Below are 21565 nucleotides of genomic sequence, written 5' to 3' on the forward strand. Positions count from 1 at the left end.
TGGTACTTAAACTCTGTAGTGTCTTCCTATAATTGAAAAAAAATATGGTTTGGGGTTGGTGATTGAGCACACACACCCCGCCAAAGGTTGTCCAATGTCCTTTATTACATACAGCTAGTAGTCTTTGATTTACAACCATCCATTTAGTGGCCATTCAAAATTACAATGATGAGACTGAAAAAAGTAATTTACAACCAGTCCTCAGAGTTACCTAATGGAACAGCTAGCTCGCCTTCAGAAGTGGTGGGAGCTTCATCCCTGGAAGCTTTTAAGAAGAGACTGGACTGCCATCTGTCAGAAATGATGTACGGTCTCCTGCTTGAGTGGGGGTTGGACTAGATGACCTACAAGGTCCCTTTCCAACTCTGTTCATCTGCATTTGCCATTGCATCACATGGTCCTCCCCGGCGCGACCCTCCTTCCCCGTCCGCGCAGTCGCTCTCCTATTGGCCAGGCAGTGGCCAATGGCGGTGGGCGTGGCCACCGAGCGGGCGCGATGGCTGCCGAAAGGCTTCGGCTGCTGCCGCCGCCGCTGCTGCTGCTGCTCTTCTTCTCTTGCAGCGGGGCTTTAACGCGGAACTCCGCGGGGCCGCGCTACTCCCCCGAGTGGCCCAGCCTGGATGCGCGCCCCCTGCCTGGGTGGTTCGACGCGGCCAAGGTCGGGGTCTTCGTGCACTGGGGGGTCTTCTCGGTGCCCGCCTGGGGCTCGGAGTGGTTCTGGTGGCACTGGAAGGGCGAGCTCCAGCCCGACTACGAGAACTTCGTCCGCCGGCACTTCCCTCCGGGCACCTCCTACGCCGACTTCGCCCCGCGCTTCTCCGCCGTCGACTTCCAGCCAGAGGAGTGGGCGCAGCTCTTCCAGGACGCCGGGGCCAGGTCAGCCCCCAACCCCCCGCCAGCCCCTGGGGTAGTAGCCGGTGCCTGCCCCGAGCCGGATCCCACATCCCATCATTGACTGAGGGATAGGAGAGGGAATCATCCCAACGCCTGCCGCAGACGATATCGCTGCTGCTGCTGTTGTTATATTTAGTTTCTGGTCTAAAAATAAGGCTTCAAAGTCCCAAAGAAAAAAGAACAAGAGCAACCAATAACATAGCCTATTTAGCTATATTTAACATAGGATGCTTGAGGAAATGGAGGCCTTTGAACTCTGGTGCTGGAGAAGACTCCTGCAAGTCCCTTGGACTGCAAGGCAATCCTAGAGGAGATCAACCCTGACTGCTCTTTAGAAGGCCAAATCCTGAGGAGGAAACTCAAATACTTTGGCCACCTAATGAGAAGGAAGGACTCCCTGGAAAAGAGCCTCATGCTGGGAAAGATTGAGGGCAAAAGAAGAAGGGGACGACAGAGAATGACGTGGCTGGATGGAGTCACCGAAGCATGAGCCTAAATAGACACCAGAGGATGGTAGAGGGCAGGAAGGCCTGGAGGAACATTGTCCATGGGGTTGCGATGGGTCAGACACGACTTTGCAACTAACAAGAACAACAACAAACATAGGCTGTGTTCCCAGGCTTGATACAGCTAGCTAACCAAGAGAGAGGGAGGGTGTCCCCACCAGTCTCGGGGAAACAAACAAATTATATATAAAGGTGATAGGTAGTAAAAATACCTGAAAACAAAATTGCAAGGAAATTGTTAAACCAGCAGGACGTGCAATGTGAGAAAGCTGTCAGAACAATGAGACAAAGATACAGAAAATGTTAATTTCAGATTCCTACAAAGGCTAGTAGAGAAAAAGCTACAAGACTGGAAAGCATTCCAATACCCCCATCGCTGCCCCAAACCAGCTAGCAAAACCTTTTTGGAATGGGAGAAGAATGCAAACAGATCTCACCTCCTGCATTGGAATGTTCCAACAGGACAGGAATAGATATAATGATATAATAGCCGTAAAATAATATCTATTCCCAAGCATCAATGATTCTGTACAGAATAAGGTTTTGCAAAGGTCTCTACATCTGGTGTAACTCAATAGGGTGGAGTACACCAGGCTAAAAACCCTCAGCATTCCATATTTTTGGTATATCCTTAATCATATTCACGTTTTTAACTTATTTCTTTTCCCACATTCACCTTATAAATGCTAAACACAAATGTCAAAAGAGGATGAAGTTCCTTCTAATGTTTTGTTTTTGGTTCCTACAGGTATGTGGTGTTTACCTCTAAGCATCATGAAGGCTTCACCAACTGGGGGTCAAAAGCATCCTGGAATTGGAATTCAGTGGATACTGGTCCCCACCGTGACCTGGTTGGTGAATTGGGAGAGGCTATCCGAAAAAGGTAGCTGTCCGATTTTAAAGGGGGAAAAAAAGCAGGTTTACTAATCAGCTAATCACTTTTATTTTGTTTAATCTTAGAAACATATCCTTTGGACTGTATCACTCCCTTTTTGAATGGTTTCATCCATTGTATTTACTGGACAAAAAAAATAGCTTCAAGAGCCAGTTTTTTGTCTCTGAGAAGACTCTTCCAGAACTCTATGAACTTGTTTTAAGGTAAGAGCTGAACGTTTTTGGACTGTGAAATAGTAGAAAATATTCGTAGCTCAGGTTGTAGATTCCTCTTTTGTTTATATAGGTCAGTGATGCATGCATAACACACATACACACACCTGTGCGTATGTGCGCAGCCCCCCCCCCCCGGGGGGGGTTCACACTCCCCAGGCTCTGGAGGCTTTCTTGAAGCCTGCGGAGGGCGAAAACCAGCCCAACCGGAAGTTCGGGAACAAACTTCCGGTTGGCCCATTGGGCCTGGTTTTTGCCCTCTCCAGGCTCGGGAGGCTTTCCTGAAGCCTGGGGAGGGTGAAAACAGTTTTCCCCGGCCCTCCAGAAGGCCGAAAACCAGCTGACCAGCACACCGGGTTACCGTGCCGGCAAATATGGTTCTGCATGCCATAGGTTCGCCATCACGGATATAGGCCTTGTATGTCGTTGTGGTCCGTTGGCCATGTGACTGGTTATTTGAATTCATCTACACCAACTGGCAGTCAAGCGGCATGACCAGAAGTCCCTCATCTCCAGCCACATCGACAATGAACACCACCAGTTTGATTGGGACAAAGGCAAAGTCGTTGGCCATGCCAAAACCCAGCATGCACACAAATTCATTGAAGCCTGTTACTCTACAAATGGATCCATCAATAAACACATTGATTTAGAACCAGCATAGGAACCTATAAGAAACCAGACCGTCCATACAACCAATCGATGACAGAACCAACCACCTCATCAGCTGAATCGCGCGCCATGCAAACAACCAGTCACACTACCCACTGACCACAACAACACACAAGACATATATAAATGGAAGTTGGGTGAAACAGCTCACCCAAAATCTCGCTGAAGATTTTACTTAGTCTACTAACAAAGTGTCCAGGAGCTAAACTGCAAGCCTGAACAAGCCAAAAGTTTTGGACTGTCTAGATGGTATTCCTCTGGGCTGAGAAAATTTACAAACCCCAGTCCTTCTTCCTCTCCTCTATCAGCTCTGCTCTAGAAATGCTTTCTCAAAAAGTAGAGCTAATTTTGCTATTCCTAAATAAGTGTTCTATGGATTGCTGCCTTAACCGTCACCATATGCTGTGCTCCTTTGGGAGGTGTGAGAACAATTCCCTTCAGTTTCTTATTCCAGATTTTTGGAGCTTGAGAGAGAAGGGTTGAGGCAGTTTCTAAACTAGATAATGTACAAATATTATATAATGTACAAATATAAACTGGTCCATTTCATTAATTAATTACAAAGTCATCATGGAGAAGACTAATCTTAGCAGGATGATCAGTCATAAAAATATCCCTATAAAAACAAAGGGAAACCACAAGCAACCACAAGTAATAAATCTTATTTTAGGATCAGAGGTTTATTGTTTCATGAACAATTTTGAACATGAAGAGCAAACATAGCATTACTTAGATTAGCAATTTATTGCAATAAGCTCCACTGACATAGCTGAGTCCAGCAAGGATTAGCTACAGCCAGTGTGGCCCTGAACTCTTCCCAAAACATTCTTTTTTATACTTTTCTGCACGCATTTCACAACTTACTTCCTTGTTCTGTCTTACTTTCTTACTGTCACTGACCGTCACTCTCTGCAAACACCCATTTGAAGTTCTCAGACACTCGTTTCCTTCAGTTCCTCATTTCCCACCATCTCATTCTTCCTGTTCTAAATATATCCATATCAAGTATAAACTTTGCAGAAAATGCAGACACAAGTCAGTACATTAGAAATATTACTCCATACCTTTTGCAATGACTGTATTTTTCAAAGTATAAGATGCACCTTTTTTCCTCAAAAAAGAGGCTGAAAATCTGGGTGCATCTTATACATTGAATACAGCATTTTTTGCCTCCCGAAGCCACGCCCCTTCACCAAAATGGAGGCTTTCAGAGAGTTGCTGGGGAGGGCAGAAATGAGCAAAAAAGGGCTGTCTTCCCCCCCCCCCCAGCTGTCAGCATCATTCTATAAGCCACCATAAGACTATGCATGCATTTTTTTAACAAAAAATGGGCCTGTTTTCGCAAAAAATGGGGTGGTTTTTTGATTGTTCCCCCCCCCAACCTCCTAGGAGCACTCTGCAAGCTCCCCCCCCCCAAGGCTATTCATACTTTTTTTTTTAAGTTTTTGTGAAAAACGGGTCGTTTTGGGGAGGTTTACAGAGTACAAAAACTTTTTTTTTCCTTTTGGAAAGCTCTTTAGGTGATTGATGAGAATTACATTGATCAAGTGCTGTGCCAACAGAAATAAAGTCTTAGGTGCTGCAGATTGTCAGTTATTTTCTTCTTTACATGGATAAATACACCTGGAAACATCTACCTACCTACCTACTCTCTCTCCCTCTCTCCCTACCTATCTACTATATTTCTCTCCCTCTCTATTTCTCTCTCTACCCTTATACCTACCAACCTACCTACACTCTCTCTCTCTATCTCCCTACCTATCTTAATTAATGAAATTCAATGGTGAAAAGAGTAAGGTTCTACATTACAAAAACGAAATGCATAGGTACAATATAGGTGGTACCTTGCTCAACAGTAGTAACTGTGAAAGGGATCTTGGAGTCCTAGTGGACAGCCATTTAAGCATGAGCCAGCAGTGTGCAGCAGCTGCCAAAAAAGCCAACACAGTTCTAGGCTGCATAAACGGGGGGATAGAATCAAGATCACATGAAGTGTTAATACCACTTTATAAGGCCTTGGAAAGGCCACACTTGGAATACGGCATTCAGTTTTGGTCACCACGGTGTAGAAAAGATGTGGAGACTCTAGAAAGAGTGCAGAGAAGAGCAACAAAGATGATTAGGGGACCGGAGACTAAAACATATGAAGAACAGTTGCAGGAAGTGGGTATGTCTAGTTTAATAGAAAGAAGGACTAGGGGAGACATGATAGCAGTGTTCCAATATCTCAGGGGTCGCCACAAAGAAGAGGGAATCAAACTATTTCCCAAGGCACCTGAGGTTAGAACAAGAAGCAATGGGTGGAAACTAATCAAGGAGAGAAGCAACTTAGAACTGAGGAGAAATTTCCTGACAGTTAGAACAATTAATCAGTGGAACAGCTTGCCTCCAGAAGTTGTGAATGCCCCAACACTGGAAGTCTTTAAGAAGATGTTGGATAGCCATTTGTCTGAAGGTATAGGGTTTCCTGCCTAGGCAGGGGGTTGGACTAGAAGACCTCCAAAGTCCCTTTCAACTCTGCTATTGTATTATATTGTATCTACTGTATTTCTCTATCTCTATTTCTCTCTCTCTATCCCTTTACCTACCTACCTACTTAGCTAATTACTCTCTCTCTCCCTACCTACCTACTGCAGTGACGTGCGGTGAGATTTATGGCTGGTGAGGCATGTCGGACATAGCGCCGGAGCGGCCAAAAGCCTTTTTCTTGACAGCAGGCAAAGAAAGAGGCTTTTGGCCCCTCCGGCGCTGTTCCACCATAGACGCAAGACACGGGGAGTAGGTCAGGCGGGGGGTGGATGGGCTGGCTGGCTGGGGAAGGGGGATCATTGCCGCTCAGGTGGCCCCTACCGCCAGCAGCTTGGGTGTCCTGGCTCCATCCAAGCTGCTGCTCGCGGCCGTCACGCTCCACCACTTTCCCCCCGCCTCCTCCGACGAACAATCCTTCGCTTTCTTCAGCTCGGACAGTGCCGGGACACCCAAGCTGCTGTCGGCAGCGGCGGGGGCCACCTGAGCAGCCATGATCCCCCCTCCCCAGCCAGCCAGCCCACCTACCCCCCGCCCGACCTGCTCCCTGCCTGCCAGCTGGCTGGCACAAGGACTCACCGCTCTCCTCCTCCTCCTCCTCCTCCTCCCTGCTCAAGCTTCGGCGGGCTCCGCGGGACAACAGGGTCTCATAAGCCACGGCCAGGGTAGAGGGGAAAGCGGCGGCAGCGGAGGAAGCTGCAGCGGCGGCCAATGAAGTTGCCATGACACAAAGTGCCCCACTGCCAGCTGCCCGCTGCCCCGGCCTGCAGCCAGCCCAGCACCGTGCTGGGATGGCAGCAGGCCGGGGCAGCGGGAATGTCGGCCTCGGCGGCAGCAGGGCACTTTACATCGTGGGAGCCGCCAAGCGCCTTTGCTGCAGACCCGGGCCAGCCCAGCACTATACCCGGCTCTGCAGCAAAGGCGCTTGGCAGTTCCTGCGATGCAAAGTGCCCAGTGGGGCACTTTGCATCGCAGGAGCCGCCAAGACTCGTGTCTGCAACAAAGGCACCAAGCTGCCCAGTAGAAAATGCCGGGCAGAGAAGAAATTGCTGCTGAAGAAACGGCGGCTAGCGGCCCAGAGCAACCTCTCCAGAATCACCCTCGATGGAAACCGCCCTCTCAAAATCATTCGTTGTGAAAAGCCCAGAAGTGACCCACAGGACTACGTAACGTTTAGCAAGCTAGAAAACTTGTAAAACAAATATTTCAGTACAAATTTAAATGTATATTAAATGTTAGCTAGTTAAAGATATTGCAGGTTAATGGGGAAATAAGAGACCTCTAAGTCTTCTGATGGTTCTGCTCTTCGCGGCTCCCGCAATGCAAAGTGGAGAGTTGAACTTGCTCACACAGGGGCGTTTTACAAGCAAGGCTCCTGCTGCTAGATTGCGCAGTCGCTCAAGTGCAAGGCATGATTCGCTGCTCCCAGATCAGGAGGCGGGAGAATCGGTGCCTCCTTTGCATACAAAATTTTTCGTTTTTTAACCCTTGCTTAACTTTTAAAAAGCGAAAAATTCCTTATGCAAAGGAAGCCCCGAGTTCTCTCGCCTCCTCCTATGGTTAACACTAAGCAGACTCCAAGCCACTGTGTCTTGGAATCTGGTAGCAACTACTTTGGCTTTAATTATTTTAAAAAAAAATCTTTAAAATTCTTTCCTTTTCCTGAGGAGACTGGTGAGGCCCCGCCTCCCCTGCCTCTAGTGACTGCACGTCCGTGACCTACTGTATTTCTCTCTCTTTCTCTCCCTCTCTATCTCTCTATCTACCTAACTACTTTTTTTTGTCTCTTCAAAACCTTGGTGCGTCTTATAGTCCAAAAAATATGGTATGTTAGTTTAAAACTTTGTTTCAGTGAGACCTGCAAGCTCACTCCTACGCCTCTTACCTGCAACTTTCCAATGGATATATTCCTCCTCTCACAATCCAAAACAGGTAGTCCTCAACAGTGTGTTGAAGTTACAATAGCACTGAAAAAGTGACACAATCGTTTTTCACACTTACCTTCATGACAGCATCCCCATGGTCACATGATCAAAATTTGGCCGCTCGGCAACGGGCTCGTATTTCTGACGGTTGCAGGGTTCCGGGTCATGCGATCACCTTTTGCAACTTATCAACAAGATTCACTTAGCAACTGTGTTAGTAATTTAACAACTGCCGTGATTCACTTAACAACTGTGGCAAGAAAAGTCATAAAATGGGGCGGAAATCATTTAACAAATCTCTTGCCTAGCAACAGGAATTGTGGTCATAAGTCAAGAATGCAGCCGTTAAAATCTTTTGATTTTATCACTTGTCTGTTTAGGTACAAGCCGGACCTTATTTGGTCGGATGGCGATTGGGAAGCTCCAGATACATATTGGAATTCAACTTCCTTCCTTGCCTGGCTATATAACGACAGCCCAGTTAAGGTATCTACCCTTGCAGCTGTTTAGACCTGGAGGCTCTTCTCCTGTTTGCTTAAACTAAGAGGGAACCATTAAAATGACTTCTGATACTTTGTACCTGATTACATCCGAAATGAAGCTTTGGCCTCGTTTTCCTGGTCCTGCGGGGAGAGGTAACCTGGTGTCACTGGAGGGTTTATAGGTTGGGCCAGAGATGGTATTCAATAGGTTCTGACCAGTTCTGGAGAACCGGTAGCTGAAATTTTGAGTAGTTCGGAAAGCCAGTAAATGCCACTTCTGGCTGGCCTCGCCCCTATCTATTTTCTGCCTCCCAAGTCCCAGCTGATCGGGAGGGAATTACAGTAACCTTCCCCTGGAGTGGGGTGGGAATGGAGATTTTACAGAATCCTTCCCCTGCCACGCCCACCATGCCAAGCCAATCAAGCCACGCCCACAGAACCGATTTGAATCCCACCACTGGCTTGGGCACCTCAGGAAATAAGAAATGCAAAAAATTCCTATCCAACATATTACAAAGAAATGAAACCTAGCTACACTTAATAGTTCCAACGCCATGTGTAGAAAGTTTAAGACTGTAGAGGAGAGCGATGGGCGGTGCTATCAGCATCAAGAACCAACCTTGAAGTGCAGCCTGGAGGCGTTGCACCAGTTGGCCTATTCTTGTGCCTTTGCTCTCAGTCAAATCATGAGGCTCTTTGGAGATATATTATAGTACTGCTTAATATTTAGATAGGAAAGCAGAGGAAATCTTAGTTAATCTGTATGATTAACATTAGCGTTCAGAACTAATTGTGTCTAAGATAAGTCATCTAAGTTAGCCTGCAGCAATTCTTGGTATCTCAGCAATATAAGTTATTTGTAGTATTTGTTAATTAGAGCTATGCATTCTATTTAAAATGGGTGCCTTGCGAAGTGAATTGGTACATTCGAGCACCAACTTTGCAGCATTAAAGTAGCTATATTCCCTGTTTCAAAGGCTTTTGTCTGGCTAGGTATAGCACATGCGCCCCCATGTACAGAAAACACTTTCACTGGATTTGTTTTGTTCTGGGATCAAAATAAAGCATGTTCTTTGTTTTGTAGACATCCTTTTGCTTTCCCTTCTGTAAGTTGCTACCTCTCTGAAGGGAGGAATAAAGGTTCCCCTCGTACATATGTGCTAGTCGTTCCTGACTCTAGGGTGCAGTGCTCATCTCTGTTACAAAGCCAAAGAATCAGCACTGTCCGAAGACGTCTCCATGGTCATGTGGCCGGCATGACTAAATGCCGAAGGCACACAGAACACTGTTACCTTCCCAGCAAAGGTGGTTCCTATTTTTCTACTTGCATTTTTACATGCTTTCGAACTTCTGGGTTGGCAGAAGCTGGGACAAGTAACGGGAGCTCACTCCGTTATGCAGCGCCAGGGATTTGAATCACTGAACTGCCAACCTTCCAATTGATAAGCTCAGCGTCTTAGCCACTGAGCCATCGCGTCACACTGAAGGGATGGATAGCTACAAACCATCCCTAACTCTTGCCTTCTGACACAAATTTGAAAACAGAGATTCTGGGCTAGGCATCCTGTAGCCCTCAAGAAGTAGATCAGTGTTTTTTCAACCTTGGCAACTATAAGATTGTGGATTTCGATTCCCAGAATTCCCCAGCCAGCATTTCTGTCCTCCCCTCTTAAAGTTGCTAAGATTGAGAAAAAATTAATGTAGTTGAACTGGGATTTTCAGAATCCCTAACCAGGCTGACGGGAGCTGCTGAGAATTGCAATTTGATTGATATTTGCAGGACGCTTCCCTCCCATCCCAAGGGATGCTTTCCCTTGATTTGGACGGATCTATCCACAGTTGAAGAGCTCAGACGGAATAACATTGTGTGAGTCAGCCCACTTTGGAGGTTGCTGGCAAGGGCTGCCCCAAAGCCTTTAAAAGACAGCAATGCAACCCACCAACTTCCAAGGTTCCTTCTGGATTTCTCTTCTCAGGATACCGTGGTGGTGAACGATCGATGGGGCGCCAATTGCTCCTGCAAACATGGGGGCTACTACAACTGCCAGGATAAATTCGAGCCCAGCTCTCTTCTAGACCACAAGTGGGAGATGTGCACCTCTCTTGACATAAGGTCATGGGGATATCGCAGCAACATGCAAGTTTTTGACGTCATGAATGGGAGCACCATTATTCAGGTAAGCCCCGGGAAGGATAAGCAGAGGCTGTGGGGATGCCCGGTTCACTGGAACCTACAAAGAGTTGCTGGAGCTGCAACAATGCCATTAACACTCTTAGACTTACGTACAGGCAGTCCTCAACTTATGGCCACAATTGAGCCCAAAATTTATGTTGCTAAGCGAGACATTTGTTAAGGGAATTTTGCCCCATTTTATGACCTTTCTTGACTCAGTAGTTAAGTGAATCACTTTGATAAGTTAGCAAGGTAAAAGTAAAGGTTCCCCTCGCACATATGTGCTAGTCATTCCCAACTCTAGGGGGCGGTGCTCATCTCTGTTTCAAAGCCTAAGAGCCAGTGTTGTCTGAAGATGTCTCCGTGGTCATGTGGCCGGCATGACTAAATGCCAAAAGCGCACGGAACGCTGTTCCCTTCCCACCAAAGGTGGTCCCTATTTTTCTACTTGCATTTTTTTTCGTGCTTTTGAACTGCTAGGGACAAGCAAAAGCTGTGACAAGTAACGGGAGCTCACTCCATTACGCGCTGCTAGGGATTCGAACTGCCGAACCTTTTGATTGACAAGCTCAGTGTCTTAGCCACCGCACCATAGCAACAGAGATGGTGTATTATTTTGTGCACCTCCGGGTTAAGGTTAGGGTTGTATTTTTTTGTATTTTCTTCTTTGTCCCCTTCATAGAATTTCCTCCCATGCAGAGGAGAGGGGGAAACTGCTTGGACAAGCTCTCTCTTCCTAAACTGCTTCTCTTTGCTGCACAGGCTGCAGCTTCCCTGAAAAAGGTTAAAGGCACCTTAGCTCAGCTCAGGGGCGTTAGGGATTTGAACCGCCGACCTTTCTGATCGACAAGCTCAGTGTCTTAGCCACTGAGCCACCGCCTCCCTTGATAAGTTAGTAACCCGGTTATTAAGTGAATCTGGCTTCCCCATTGACTGTCAGAAGGTCACAAAAGGTGATCACGTGATCCTGGGACACAGCAACAGTCATAAATTTGAGTCAATTGCCAAGTTTCTGAATCTTGGTCACATGATCAGAGGGAGGCTGGAAAGGCCATGACTGTGAAAAACGGTCATAGCTCACTTTTTTCAGTGCCATTCTAACATTGAACGGTCATTAAACGAATTGTTATAAGTCAAGGCCTTTTTTGCTCAATTTCCCCCCCCCCAACCCCCAGGAGTACTCTATAAGCTTCCTAAAGGCTATGCAGGCAATTTTTTTGACAAAAAGGGGCCCGTTTTCATGAAAAAGTGGCCATTTTTTGCTTGTTTTGGAGGGGCCACCTCCCAGGAGCCCTCTGCAAGCCCCCTAAAGGCTACTCATGCCTCTTTTTTTTGGAGGGGGGGAAAAGAGGCCCATTTTTGCAAAAAAATGGGCCATTTTGGGGAGGTTTGCAGAGTACAAAAACTTTTTTTTTATTTGCCTCTTGAAAACCTTGGTGTGTCTTATACTCCAAAAAATATGGTACATATTTAAATACCTTGGCAGAAGTTCTGAGATATGCAGATGCTTTCATGGCAGCATACCCAATGTTTTCAAAAGCCTGGAATGCCACCGGAGTAAAAGTGTTGTTGTAAAGGGCTTAAAATACATTTTCGTTCCCTTTGTACTTTTTGCCATAGCAACTGGTGCATACTGTCAGTTACGGAGGAAACTATCTTCTCAATGTGGGGCCCACCAAAGAAGGACAGATTGCTCCAATTTTCCAAGAGAGGCTCCGGGCCCTTGGCCTGTGGCTGAAGGTGAACGGGGAGGCCATATATGAATCCAAGCCTTGGCGGACCCAGAAGGAGAACCGCAGTGAGGAGACCTGGTAAGGAAAAGTTGTTTGAGAGAGGCTGCTTTGAACAGAACAGAATGACAGAGTTGGAAGGGACCTTGTAGGTCATCTAGTACAACCCCACTCCCAAGCGGGAGACCCTACACCAGTGTTTCTCAACCTTGGCCACCTGAAGATGTCTGGACTTCAATTCTCAGAATTCATCTTCACCTTGACATCTTCAAGTGGCCAAGGTTGAGAAACTCTGCCCTACACCATTTCTGACAAGTGGCACTCCAATCTCTTCTTGAAAGTCTCAAGTGATGAAGCCCCCACAACTTCCAAAGGCAACTTCTGTACCATTTGTTGATTGTTCTCACTCTCAGAAAGTTCCTCCTTAATTCTAGGTTGAATTGCATTGTTTCTAACACTTCTATGAGCAAACATTTGGCATTGCAGGTAGTCCTTGACTTATGACCAAAATGGAGCCCAAGATTTCCAGGGCTAAGTAAGACAGTTATTAGATGAATTTTGCCCCATTTTTACAACTTGGGTAGAGGACAGGAAGGCCTGGAGGAACGTTGTCCATGGGGGCGCGATGGGTCAGACACAACTTCACAGCTAACAACAACAGGAACATTCAGAAAAATAGCTGAAAGAATAGTCATCAAGCTCCCCAGTTAAGGTTTAAACATGTATTATTTTTACTGAGGTGGTAGACAGCAACTTTTGCAAGAAGCTACATGTGATGCTTCACTTTGAAGATGCAGGGGAAAAAAATCTGGTTAAATAGAGATAACTAGTATAAATTCACTTGACTGAGCATTAGAGCCCCCTCCCCTCCTTTACTGTTCACAGTCTATGAATATTTGTTTTCAAAATTGGCTCTTTCACTGCTTTGTGCTACTTTGGACTTTAGTGTACAGGACGTGGCTAGATTACAGCCTTTTGCAACTGCTGTTCAAAGGACTCTCCTAGTACCTTCTCCTTGTCCAAAGATAATTAAACTTAAGGCTTTGTTTATTTTAGTTGACTTGCTAGAGCTTTGATGGATCTGTGGAAGGTAAGAGAAAGATGGTAGGGTTGTTTTTATTCTATAAAACAAAGACAAAATCTGATTTCCCCCTGCTTCCTTTTAAACGGAACCCTAAAATCGTATGAAAACTTCCCTGATTCTAGCCCAGCTGTGAAGGACTGACACATGGATACAATCAAAATCAAGGGAGGTACTATTACCACTCTATAAAGCCTTAGTAAGACCACACCGAGAGTACATCCAGTTTTGGTCACCACACTATAAAAAAGATGTAGAAAAAGGGCAGAGAACAGCAACCAGGATGATTAAAGGACTGGAGGCTAAAACATACGATGAACGGTTGCAGGAACTGGGCATGGCTAATCTAGTGAAGAGAAGGACCAGGGGAGACATGATAACAGTGTTCCAACGTTTGAGGGGCTGCCACAGAGAGGAGAGGGTCAAGCTATTTTCCAAAGCACCTGAAGGCCAGACAAGGAATAATGGATGGAAACTGACCAAGGAGAGATTCAACCTGGAAATAAGGAGGAACTTTCTGACAGTGAGAACAATCAACCCATGCAACAGAAGTTGCTTCGGAAGTTGTGGGAGCTTCATCACTTGAGACTTTCAAGAAGAGATTGGACTGCCATTTATTTGTCAGAAATGGTGTAAGGTCTCCTGCTTGAGCGGGGAGTTTGGATTAGGTGACCTATGAGGTCCCTTCCAACTCTGTTAATCTGTTATAAACAAAGAAGGGTAGTTTTGGAGGTTATCTCAAGACAAAGAGAAGATTAGAAGAGCCTCTCTCTGCAGTGGCAGTTTGTGGAAAGTTTTGCACAGGTTTTGCCAGTTCCCCTGCCATGTTGTTGACGGCAGCAGTTGAAAAACAAGGACGGACTGTAATGCAATATTTGCATGTTCGGAGGGTGTGCGAGGCTGAGGGTTTCATCACACGGGGCTGACCAGCCCCGGCGTGTGAGAAAAGCTAAGTGTTCTGGCCTTCACCTTCAGTCAAAGTGATCAAGGGAAGGAGTTGCACAAATGAAAAAGGCCCGTTATCTCCAAGATGGCTCGTGGCTTGTCTGTTTCAATATTTCCATGTTGCTTACCACAATTCCAAGTGTTTTTGCTTTGTGTTCCTCTCCAGGTACACTTCAAAGGGACCGGCAGTCTATGCTATTTTCTTGGTGTGGCCAAAAGACAGTGTGCTGACTCTTTCATCACCTGTTGTGTCTGCAAGTACTCAAGTAAGCAACATGAAAAATAAAGCCGGTTTGGAAATAATCTAGAGTAGCACATTGTGATGTTTTGGGAAATCTTAATTTGTTTTGTAAACTAGGTTAATTTCTTTTCCACAACAACACAGAAGTGTCCCATAACAATAAATTATGCACAGAGGAAAGCCAAATCTGCAGGGTATCTAAAACATGGTTAATACCATCAAAATACCCCCAAACCCAACATTCTCCCCAACCAAAACAGTTGCTGATAAATGCAAATAATTTCCCCCCAAAAAAGCAGAACATAAAACTTTGGTTTTAACCAATGAATACACTTCAAAAATAATTTTGAGAAAATACTTTGCGACATGAATACAACACCTATCTGCAACTGTTTAATGCATCGCACTGAAGATGTTACCTAATTGGATAATGAAATGTCTGCAACAAAACAAATAGCAATAGCACTTAGATTTATATACCGCTTTACAGTGCTCTACAGCCCTCTCTAAGCAGTTTGAAGAGTCTGCATATTGCCCCCAATAATTTTGAGTCCTCATTTTACTGACCTTGAAAGGATGGAAGGCTGAGTCAACTTTGAGCCTGGTGGGATTTGTACTGCCAAATTGCAGACAGCTGGCTGTCAGCAGAAGGAGCCTGCAGTACTGCACTCTAACCACTGCGCAGCCACAGCTCAAGTAGGTTTAGAGAACACTCAGGACCACAGAGTTCAAGCCTGAGCTACAAATATTCTATTGCTCCTTTTTGAATCAGTTGCAACTTTTTCCAGAATCGTATGGCTGCTTTCCACAGTTGCTGTGTCACCCTGGGAAAAGATGCAGCTGCTTTCAAGCATTGCAGATATTGGCAATTGGGGCATTACATGCTCTGAAGCCCTTTGGGATGTTCAATCCAGAGTATCGTGTGACTCTTTTCACCAGGAAAAAGATGATGTGATTTTACTGAATGGACAGGAAGTTTATTTTGCCATTTAAAATAACACTGTTGAGACAGCATTCCACAATTATCATTTTCCTGGCTTTCAGCTAGCCAAGAAACCTAGTAAAGGGAATCTTTGACTTACATTACTTCTTTTAGTGACCATTCAACAGCACCCCAAATGGGGCAGTTCGGCTTCCCCTTCCACAGGGACAGGGAATAACCGAGATGCGGAAGAAGCGGGAAGCCACGGAGAGGGGGAAGGTCTGTTGACCCCAGACCTATTGAAAGCAATGGAACTGGAGCAGGAGAAATTTTTTAAAAGGGGGGAGGTTAGGGTCTCAGGAAGGGAGTCTCGTGTCACAAGATAAAAAGGCATTGGGGTTCGGGAGCTCACTTCCTCCTCCCCCGGGGTCTCTGATCCATGGTCCTGGGAAGGAAGGGAGAGAGGGTTAGGTTATGGGGAAGGAAGGAAAGAAGGAAGGAGTTATGGGGTGAGAGGAAGGAAGGGGTAGAGATCAGTCGCTCGGAGTAGCTAACCGAAAAAAGCCACTTTTTTTTTTAATAAAAAGAACCTTCCCCCTCCAAAAGATAAAAGCTGACCCTGAGTTTTTGAATCTCTAACCCAAAGAGGGGTCTGGTCCCCGTCCCAGTCCCCCCTTCTCTGACACTGAAAAAAGTGACATGTTTCTTTTTCACATTTAACGTCCATTGCAGCATCCCCATGGCAACTGACTCACATTTCTGACGATTGCAGTGTCCCAGGGTCATGGGGTCTCCTTTTGCGACCTTCTGACAAGCAAAGGCAATGGGAAAACTAGATTCATTTAACAACCATGGCACTCACTTAACAACTGCAGTGATTCACTTAATCAGTGTGTGACAAGAAAGCTCGCAAAATGGGGCAAAATTCACTTAACAAATGTTTCACTTAGCAACAGAAGTGTGGGGCTCAATTGTGGTCATACGTTGGGGACTACCTGTAGGATTCAGCTGTTTTATCTTACTTCAGGAGGTAGAATATATATGGAAGAAAACAGTCGAAATTCTCCAAATCTGACAAATTTTAGATTCATATTCTAAGATTTTTAATTAAAAATAAGTGGTTTATATCAATAGTTACTGTAAGAACTTGAAAATCCAATTTCTCGATTGATTAGAGGAAGCTCTCTTACTAGGGCAACTGTAGCTGGAGAGATGCCAGACTGTTCTTGTAATAGGCAGGAAATGAAATGACTAAATTAGCAGCTTGCGGAATTCACCTTGTTAAATTGTTTTCTCTGGTGGTTCTTCTGTGTTGTAACTGCGGTGTACCTTTTGATCAGACATTTTTAATTGTCTAATGCTAACATACCATCCAGGGATACAGTGGCTCAGTGGCTAAGATGCTGAGCTTGTCGATCAGAAAGGTCGGCAGTTCAGCGGTTTGAATCCCTAGCGCCGCGTAATGGAGTGCGCTCCCGTTACTTGTCCCACCTTCTGCCAACCTAGCAGTGTGAAAGCATGTAAAAATGCAAGTAGAAAAATAGGGACCATCTTTGGTGGGAAGGTAACAGCGTTCTGTGTGCCTTCGACATTTAGTCACGCCAGCCACATGACCACGGAGGAGTCTTTGGACAGTGCTGGCTCTTCGGCTTTGAAGCGGAGATGAGCACTGCCCCCTAGAGTCAGGAATGACTAGCACATATGTGCGAGGAGAACCTTTATCTTAACATACCATGGAGGGATACAATTAGATTATGTTCTGTCCTTGGAAAAGAAAAAGATGCTGTTTTATGGCTGTTGGCGTTTAAGAGAAGTCCTAATGCATCTCCCCATTGTTAAAAGTTAGACATGATTGACTTAGATCCCCAGACCTTGAGTTTGACACCCCTGGCATAGAGTCTCTAGCACAGTGTTTCTCAACCTTGGCAACTTGAAGATGTCCGGACTTCAACTCTCAGAATTCCCCAGCCAGCATTCGCTGGCTGGGGAATTCTGGGACTTGAAGTCCAGACATCTTCAAGTTGCCAAGGTTGAGAAACACTGCTCTAGCAGCTGAGCTCATCTGAAAGAAGGTTTTTTTTTTTACCTTTTGTTTCTTATCCTTGGCAGATCACCATGTTGGGATTCTCCAAGCCTTTAAAATGGCAGTCATCACCACAACAGGAATTGCAGGTCTTGTTGCCCTCAGAAATCCGCTGGCTTCTCCCATTCGAGCATGGCTGGGCCGTGAAACTACTTGGAGTATCCTGACGGGAAATTTGGAAAGGAATCGCAGAATGACTGACTGTACTTTTTATCTCATGCTTAAACCTGGTGATTAAGGGAGCCTAAACAAATCTGAAAGAAGCTTCACTTAAAGAAGGCTTTAGCATTTCCAGGCTGGCCATTCTTGTGCTTACCATTTTCAAGAGGATGGTTGTAAATTAAGATATCCAGTTTGAGGTAACCTCGATATAAGGCACAAAGCCAAAATATTACTATGATACTTTGAAACTTTGCTTCGATGGAAAGATGTCTCAGGGGAATTATATTTTCTGGCACAAAACTGGCTGTGGAAAAGGCCTTTTGTTGCTGTTAGTTGCAAAGTCGTGTCTGATCGCAGCCACAAAGCAAGACAACGTTCCTCCAGGCCTTCCTGTCCTCTACCATCCTCCGGAGTCCATTTAAACTCACGCCTACTGCTTCAGTGACTCCATCCAGCCACCTCCTTCTCTGCCATCTCTTCCTTCTTTTGCCCTCAATCGTTTCCAGCATGAGGCTCTTCTCCAGGGAGTCCTGCCTTCTCATTAGGTGGCCAAAGTATTTGAGTTTCCTCTTCAGGATCTGGCCTTCTAAAGAGCAGCCAGGGTTGATCTCCTCTAGGACTTACTGGTTGATCGCCTTGCAGTCCAAGGGACTCGCAGGAATCTTTTCCAGCACCAGAATTCAAAGGCCTCCATTCTTTGGCGCTCAGCCTTTCCTATGGTCCAACTTTCACAGCCATACATTGCAACTGAGAAAACCAGAGCCTTGACTATACACACTTCTGTTGGCAGGGTGATGTCTCTGCTTTTTAGTATGCTGTCTAGATTTGCCATAACTTTCCTCCCCAGGAGCAAGCGCCTTTTAATTTCTTGGCTGCAGTCCCCCATCTGCAGTGATCTTGGAACCCAGGAAAATAAAATCTGTCACTATCTCCATTTCTTCCCCATCTATTGGCCAGAAATTGAAAGGGCTGGATGCCATGATCTTAGTTTTAGTTTTTGGGAAAAGACCTTAGTTGCCATTTTCCCCCCAGGAAAAAATGGCTTAAAAACACAAATCTACTTTGCTCAATAGGTGCTGGATGAAAAAAGGTTATATGAGGTTTCTTCAGAAGGTGACTTCAAAAGCGTCCAAAGAAGTTCTGATTGAGGGGGGAACAGAGAAGCTACACTCCAAAATAATCAGGGGACGAAGGGAACACAGAATGATCTGGGACTGCTAATAGCAAACCACTAATAATAGATCCCATTATGGGGCAATAGAGAACGATATGCCAGGTGTACTGAAATGATGAAATGACTTGAGGAGAAGAAAAATAATGTTATTCTTGGAAAGCAGAGTATTATGACACACAGTTTTGTTTTCGGGATTTCAGTATTGGGCAAGGAAAGGACGCTCCTGGAATGGACTCTAACGCTGTTTGTTTTCATGAAAGATACATTTTTTAAATAAAATCCCATCTACTGGTTCCACCTATGGAGGCGACAGATATAGTCATTTCTTATACTTTCTAGTCTTTTGTTGGTCATTCTTGCAAGATTTGGTAGCTCAAAAGATCCAATTGAAACAACTGCATTTTTACTACCCTTTTCCCCCCAAAATAAGCCCTCCCTGGATAATAAGCCTAATCGGGCTTTTGAGCGCATGCGCTATAAGCCCTCCCCTGAAAATATTTAACCGCATGCACAGCCAGTCCCCGCCATTTCCTGGGGGGGAGGGGAACATGCCCCATGCACCCCACATGCACCTGCCATCCACACAAAACGGCCTTGCAATCCTTAGTTCCCGCGCCCCTTCTCTTAGTGCCGGTTGCAAAAAGAAAGACAGGCCCAGCAACGCTAGGGCTGGCAAGAGTGTGCCAGAAACAGAGACAAAACTTCTAGCCCTTTCTGGATCAGCTGATCGCGGGCCGAGGTTAAGGGGCCTCCTGCACTTCAGAAATAATAAGACCTCCCTGAAAATAAGGCCAAGCGCTTATTTGGGGGGGTCAAAAGAAAATAAGACTCTGTCTTATTTTCAAGGAAACACGTTAGGCCCCTTTCAGCCAATTATTTTTGCAAGCCTGATTATGACAAAATCTACTTCCCTCGTGGGCTTCTCATTCAATCTTCCTTTGCTACTACCTTCCCTTTTGAATTTGTTTTTAATAAAGGAGATTGGAGAGGAAATACACTTCCTTTCCATCCCTCAAGGATAGCTCTGGTTTTCCAAATACAAGCCAATCATATCCTTGTTTGGGAAAGAAGATCAAGTCTAAACTGATGTTTCTCATTTAGAGAATGTAAGGGGAAAGCCTCGTGGGACAAAAAATCCGATAACACCCTTTTTCAAATAAACTGATTTTTTTCCCCTGCAAATGAATGTAACCCAGATGATAAGGAACAAGGAGCTGGCCTGATGCTCTTGCAAACTGGTCTTCTTTTGACAGTTTTTATAGTTCCTATTTTTCTTGAGGCCAGGACCACAGCTATCAAGCTGGGCTTGGGTTCATAGCAGACAGTTTTGCCAGGAACAATGGCCTTGAGAGAGGTGTGGAGCAGTGTGTTGAATATTTTCACCTCTCCACATTAGGAGAAGGGAACGGAGCAACGAATTAGCCAATACAAAGAGCTTTAAGTATTGTGTGGCTGGCATTTTGCAATTCTGAGAACATCCCCTTCCCATTCCATGAATGTGCATCACCAATGGTCAGATAAGACAGAGAATGAGAAAGTGGGCGAAATAGGCTAGAACCAAATTTCCAAAAAGAATAGCCTTTTGCATGCGTAAATTAAATCAATGCTGGTAAATTAAGGAGGGGTGGGGATACAGCAACATGTAGTCTGTACAGGTAGTCCTCGACTTACAATAGTTTGTTTAGTGACCATTCAATTAGTGACCATTCAATGTTACAACAGTACTGAAAAAGTGATTTATGACACTTTCCCCACAGTTACAACCTTTCCAGCATCCCCATTGATCACGTGATCAGAATTCAGATGTTTGGCAACTGGTTCATATTTATGACGGTTGAAGGGTCCCAAGGTGGTGCGATCACCTTTTGCGACTTCCTGAAAAGCAGTCAATGGGGAAGCCAGATTCAGTTAATAATTGGGTTACTCATTTATCAACTGCAGCGATTCACTTAACAACTGAGACAAGAAATGTTGTAAAATAGGGCAAAATTCACTTAACAAATGTCTCAGTTAACAACATAAATTTTTAGGCTCAATTGTGGCTGTAAGTCAAGGACTACTAGGTAAGGTTTCAAGAGATGATTCTAATACAGATTTCTATAATATATCAACCATGGTGTCTTTTTCTTCCTATCGGCTTTTAAATGTTTTTTTTTTAAATAAATAAATATTGAAATACATATAAATGTTTGCATTGGTCCCACTTCATGGTGCAGCAATCCTTGGAACAAATTTGAGTAGAGATATTAGTTTTGGCAAGATCATTAGCATGCTTTTGGGGATCATATTAAAACTTCTGCAGGAGCACACATTTTTGTAAAGTTACCTCTAAAATGCCTTTCAACTGAAAGACGAATTTTGCCTGACTTTCCATTAAATCATGTGCAATAGAATTAAATGTTTAGTTGAAAGACAAAATATATGCCACCGGAAATATTTTACCTCCCTCTCCAAATGTTATCCTTTAAGAGAGGATTGTTATAACTCGCAGAGACAATGGAGACAAAGAGGTCCTTACATTTTAATCCTCTTTTCAAGAATCAAAATCAAAGGTAATCTTTCTCAATTAACGTAGTACCTAAGCCATACTTGTAATCACTTTTTGATTTAGGATAATGTAATTACAGAAATTCTACATAGGCTTGCACTTCTGAGTAGAGTTTTTAAAGAAGGGGGAAGTTGAACTCACAGAATAAAAGCAAATTCTTTTGGGGCAAAGGTGAAACTGGCAATCTCATCTGGTGCATACCTTAATATTTCCAAAATGTTTGCTCAAGAGAAGGTAGGGCAGAAGACGGGAAACACAGTTCAGGTTTGACTTCTGCAACCTCTTAAGTAACTTAACTGCAATTGGAATACTGCATCCAGTTTTGGTCACAACGATGTAAAAAAGATGTGGAGATTCTAGAAAGAGTGCAGAGAAGAGCAGCAAAGAGGGTTAG

At 44.9% G+C, this 21565-nt stretch overlaps 1 protein-coding gene across 1 annotated transcript; it reads left to right on the forward strand.

Annotated features, from left to right (window-relative positions):
* The first annotated feature begins 479 nt into the window (after positions 1-479).
* FUCA1 (alpha-L-fucosidase 1) lies at positions 480-18924 on the forward strand. Its single transcript, XM_087728338.1, has 8 exons — positions 480-876; positions 2149-2283; positions 2361-2498; positions 8011-8116; positions 10089-10289; positions 11906-12096; positions 14208-14307; positions 17314-18924. The coding sequence occupies exons 1-8, from the start codon at positions 497-499 to the stop codon at positions 17452-17454; spliced, it is 1392 nt and encodes a 463-aa protein (XP_087584464.1). The 5' UTR covers positions 480-496; the 3' UTR covers positions 17455-18924.
* Positions 18925-21565: the final 2641 nt, after the last annotated feature.

The sequence above is a fragment of the Thamnophis sirtalis genome, unplaced genomic scaffold (assembly GCF_051295495.1).
Source record: "Thamnophis sirtalis isolate CommonGarterSnake01/CBP01778 unplaced genomic scaffold, rThaSir2_p1.2 scaffold_13, whole genome shotgun sequence".
Taxonomy (NCBI): Eukaryota; Metazoa; Chordata; class Lepidosauria; order Squamata; family Natricidae; genus Thamnophis; species Thamnophis sirtalis.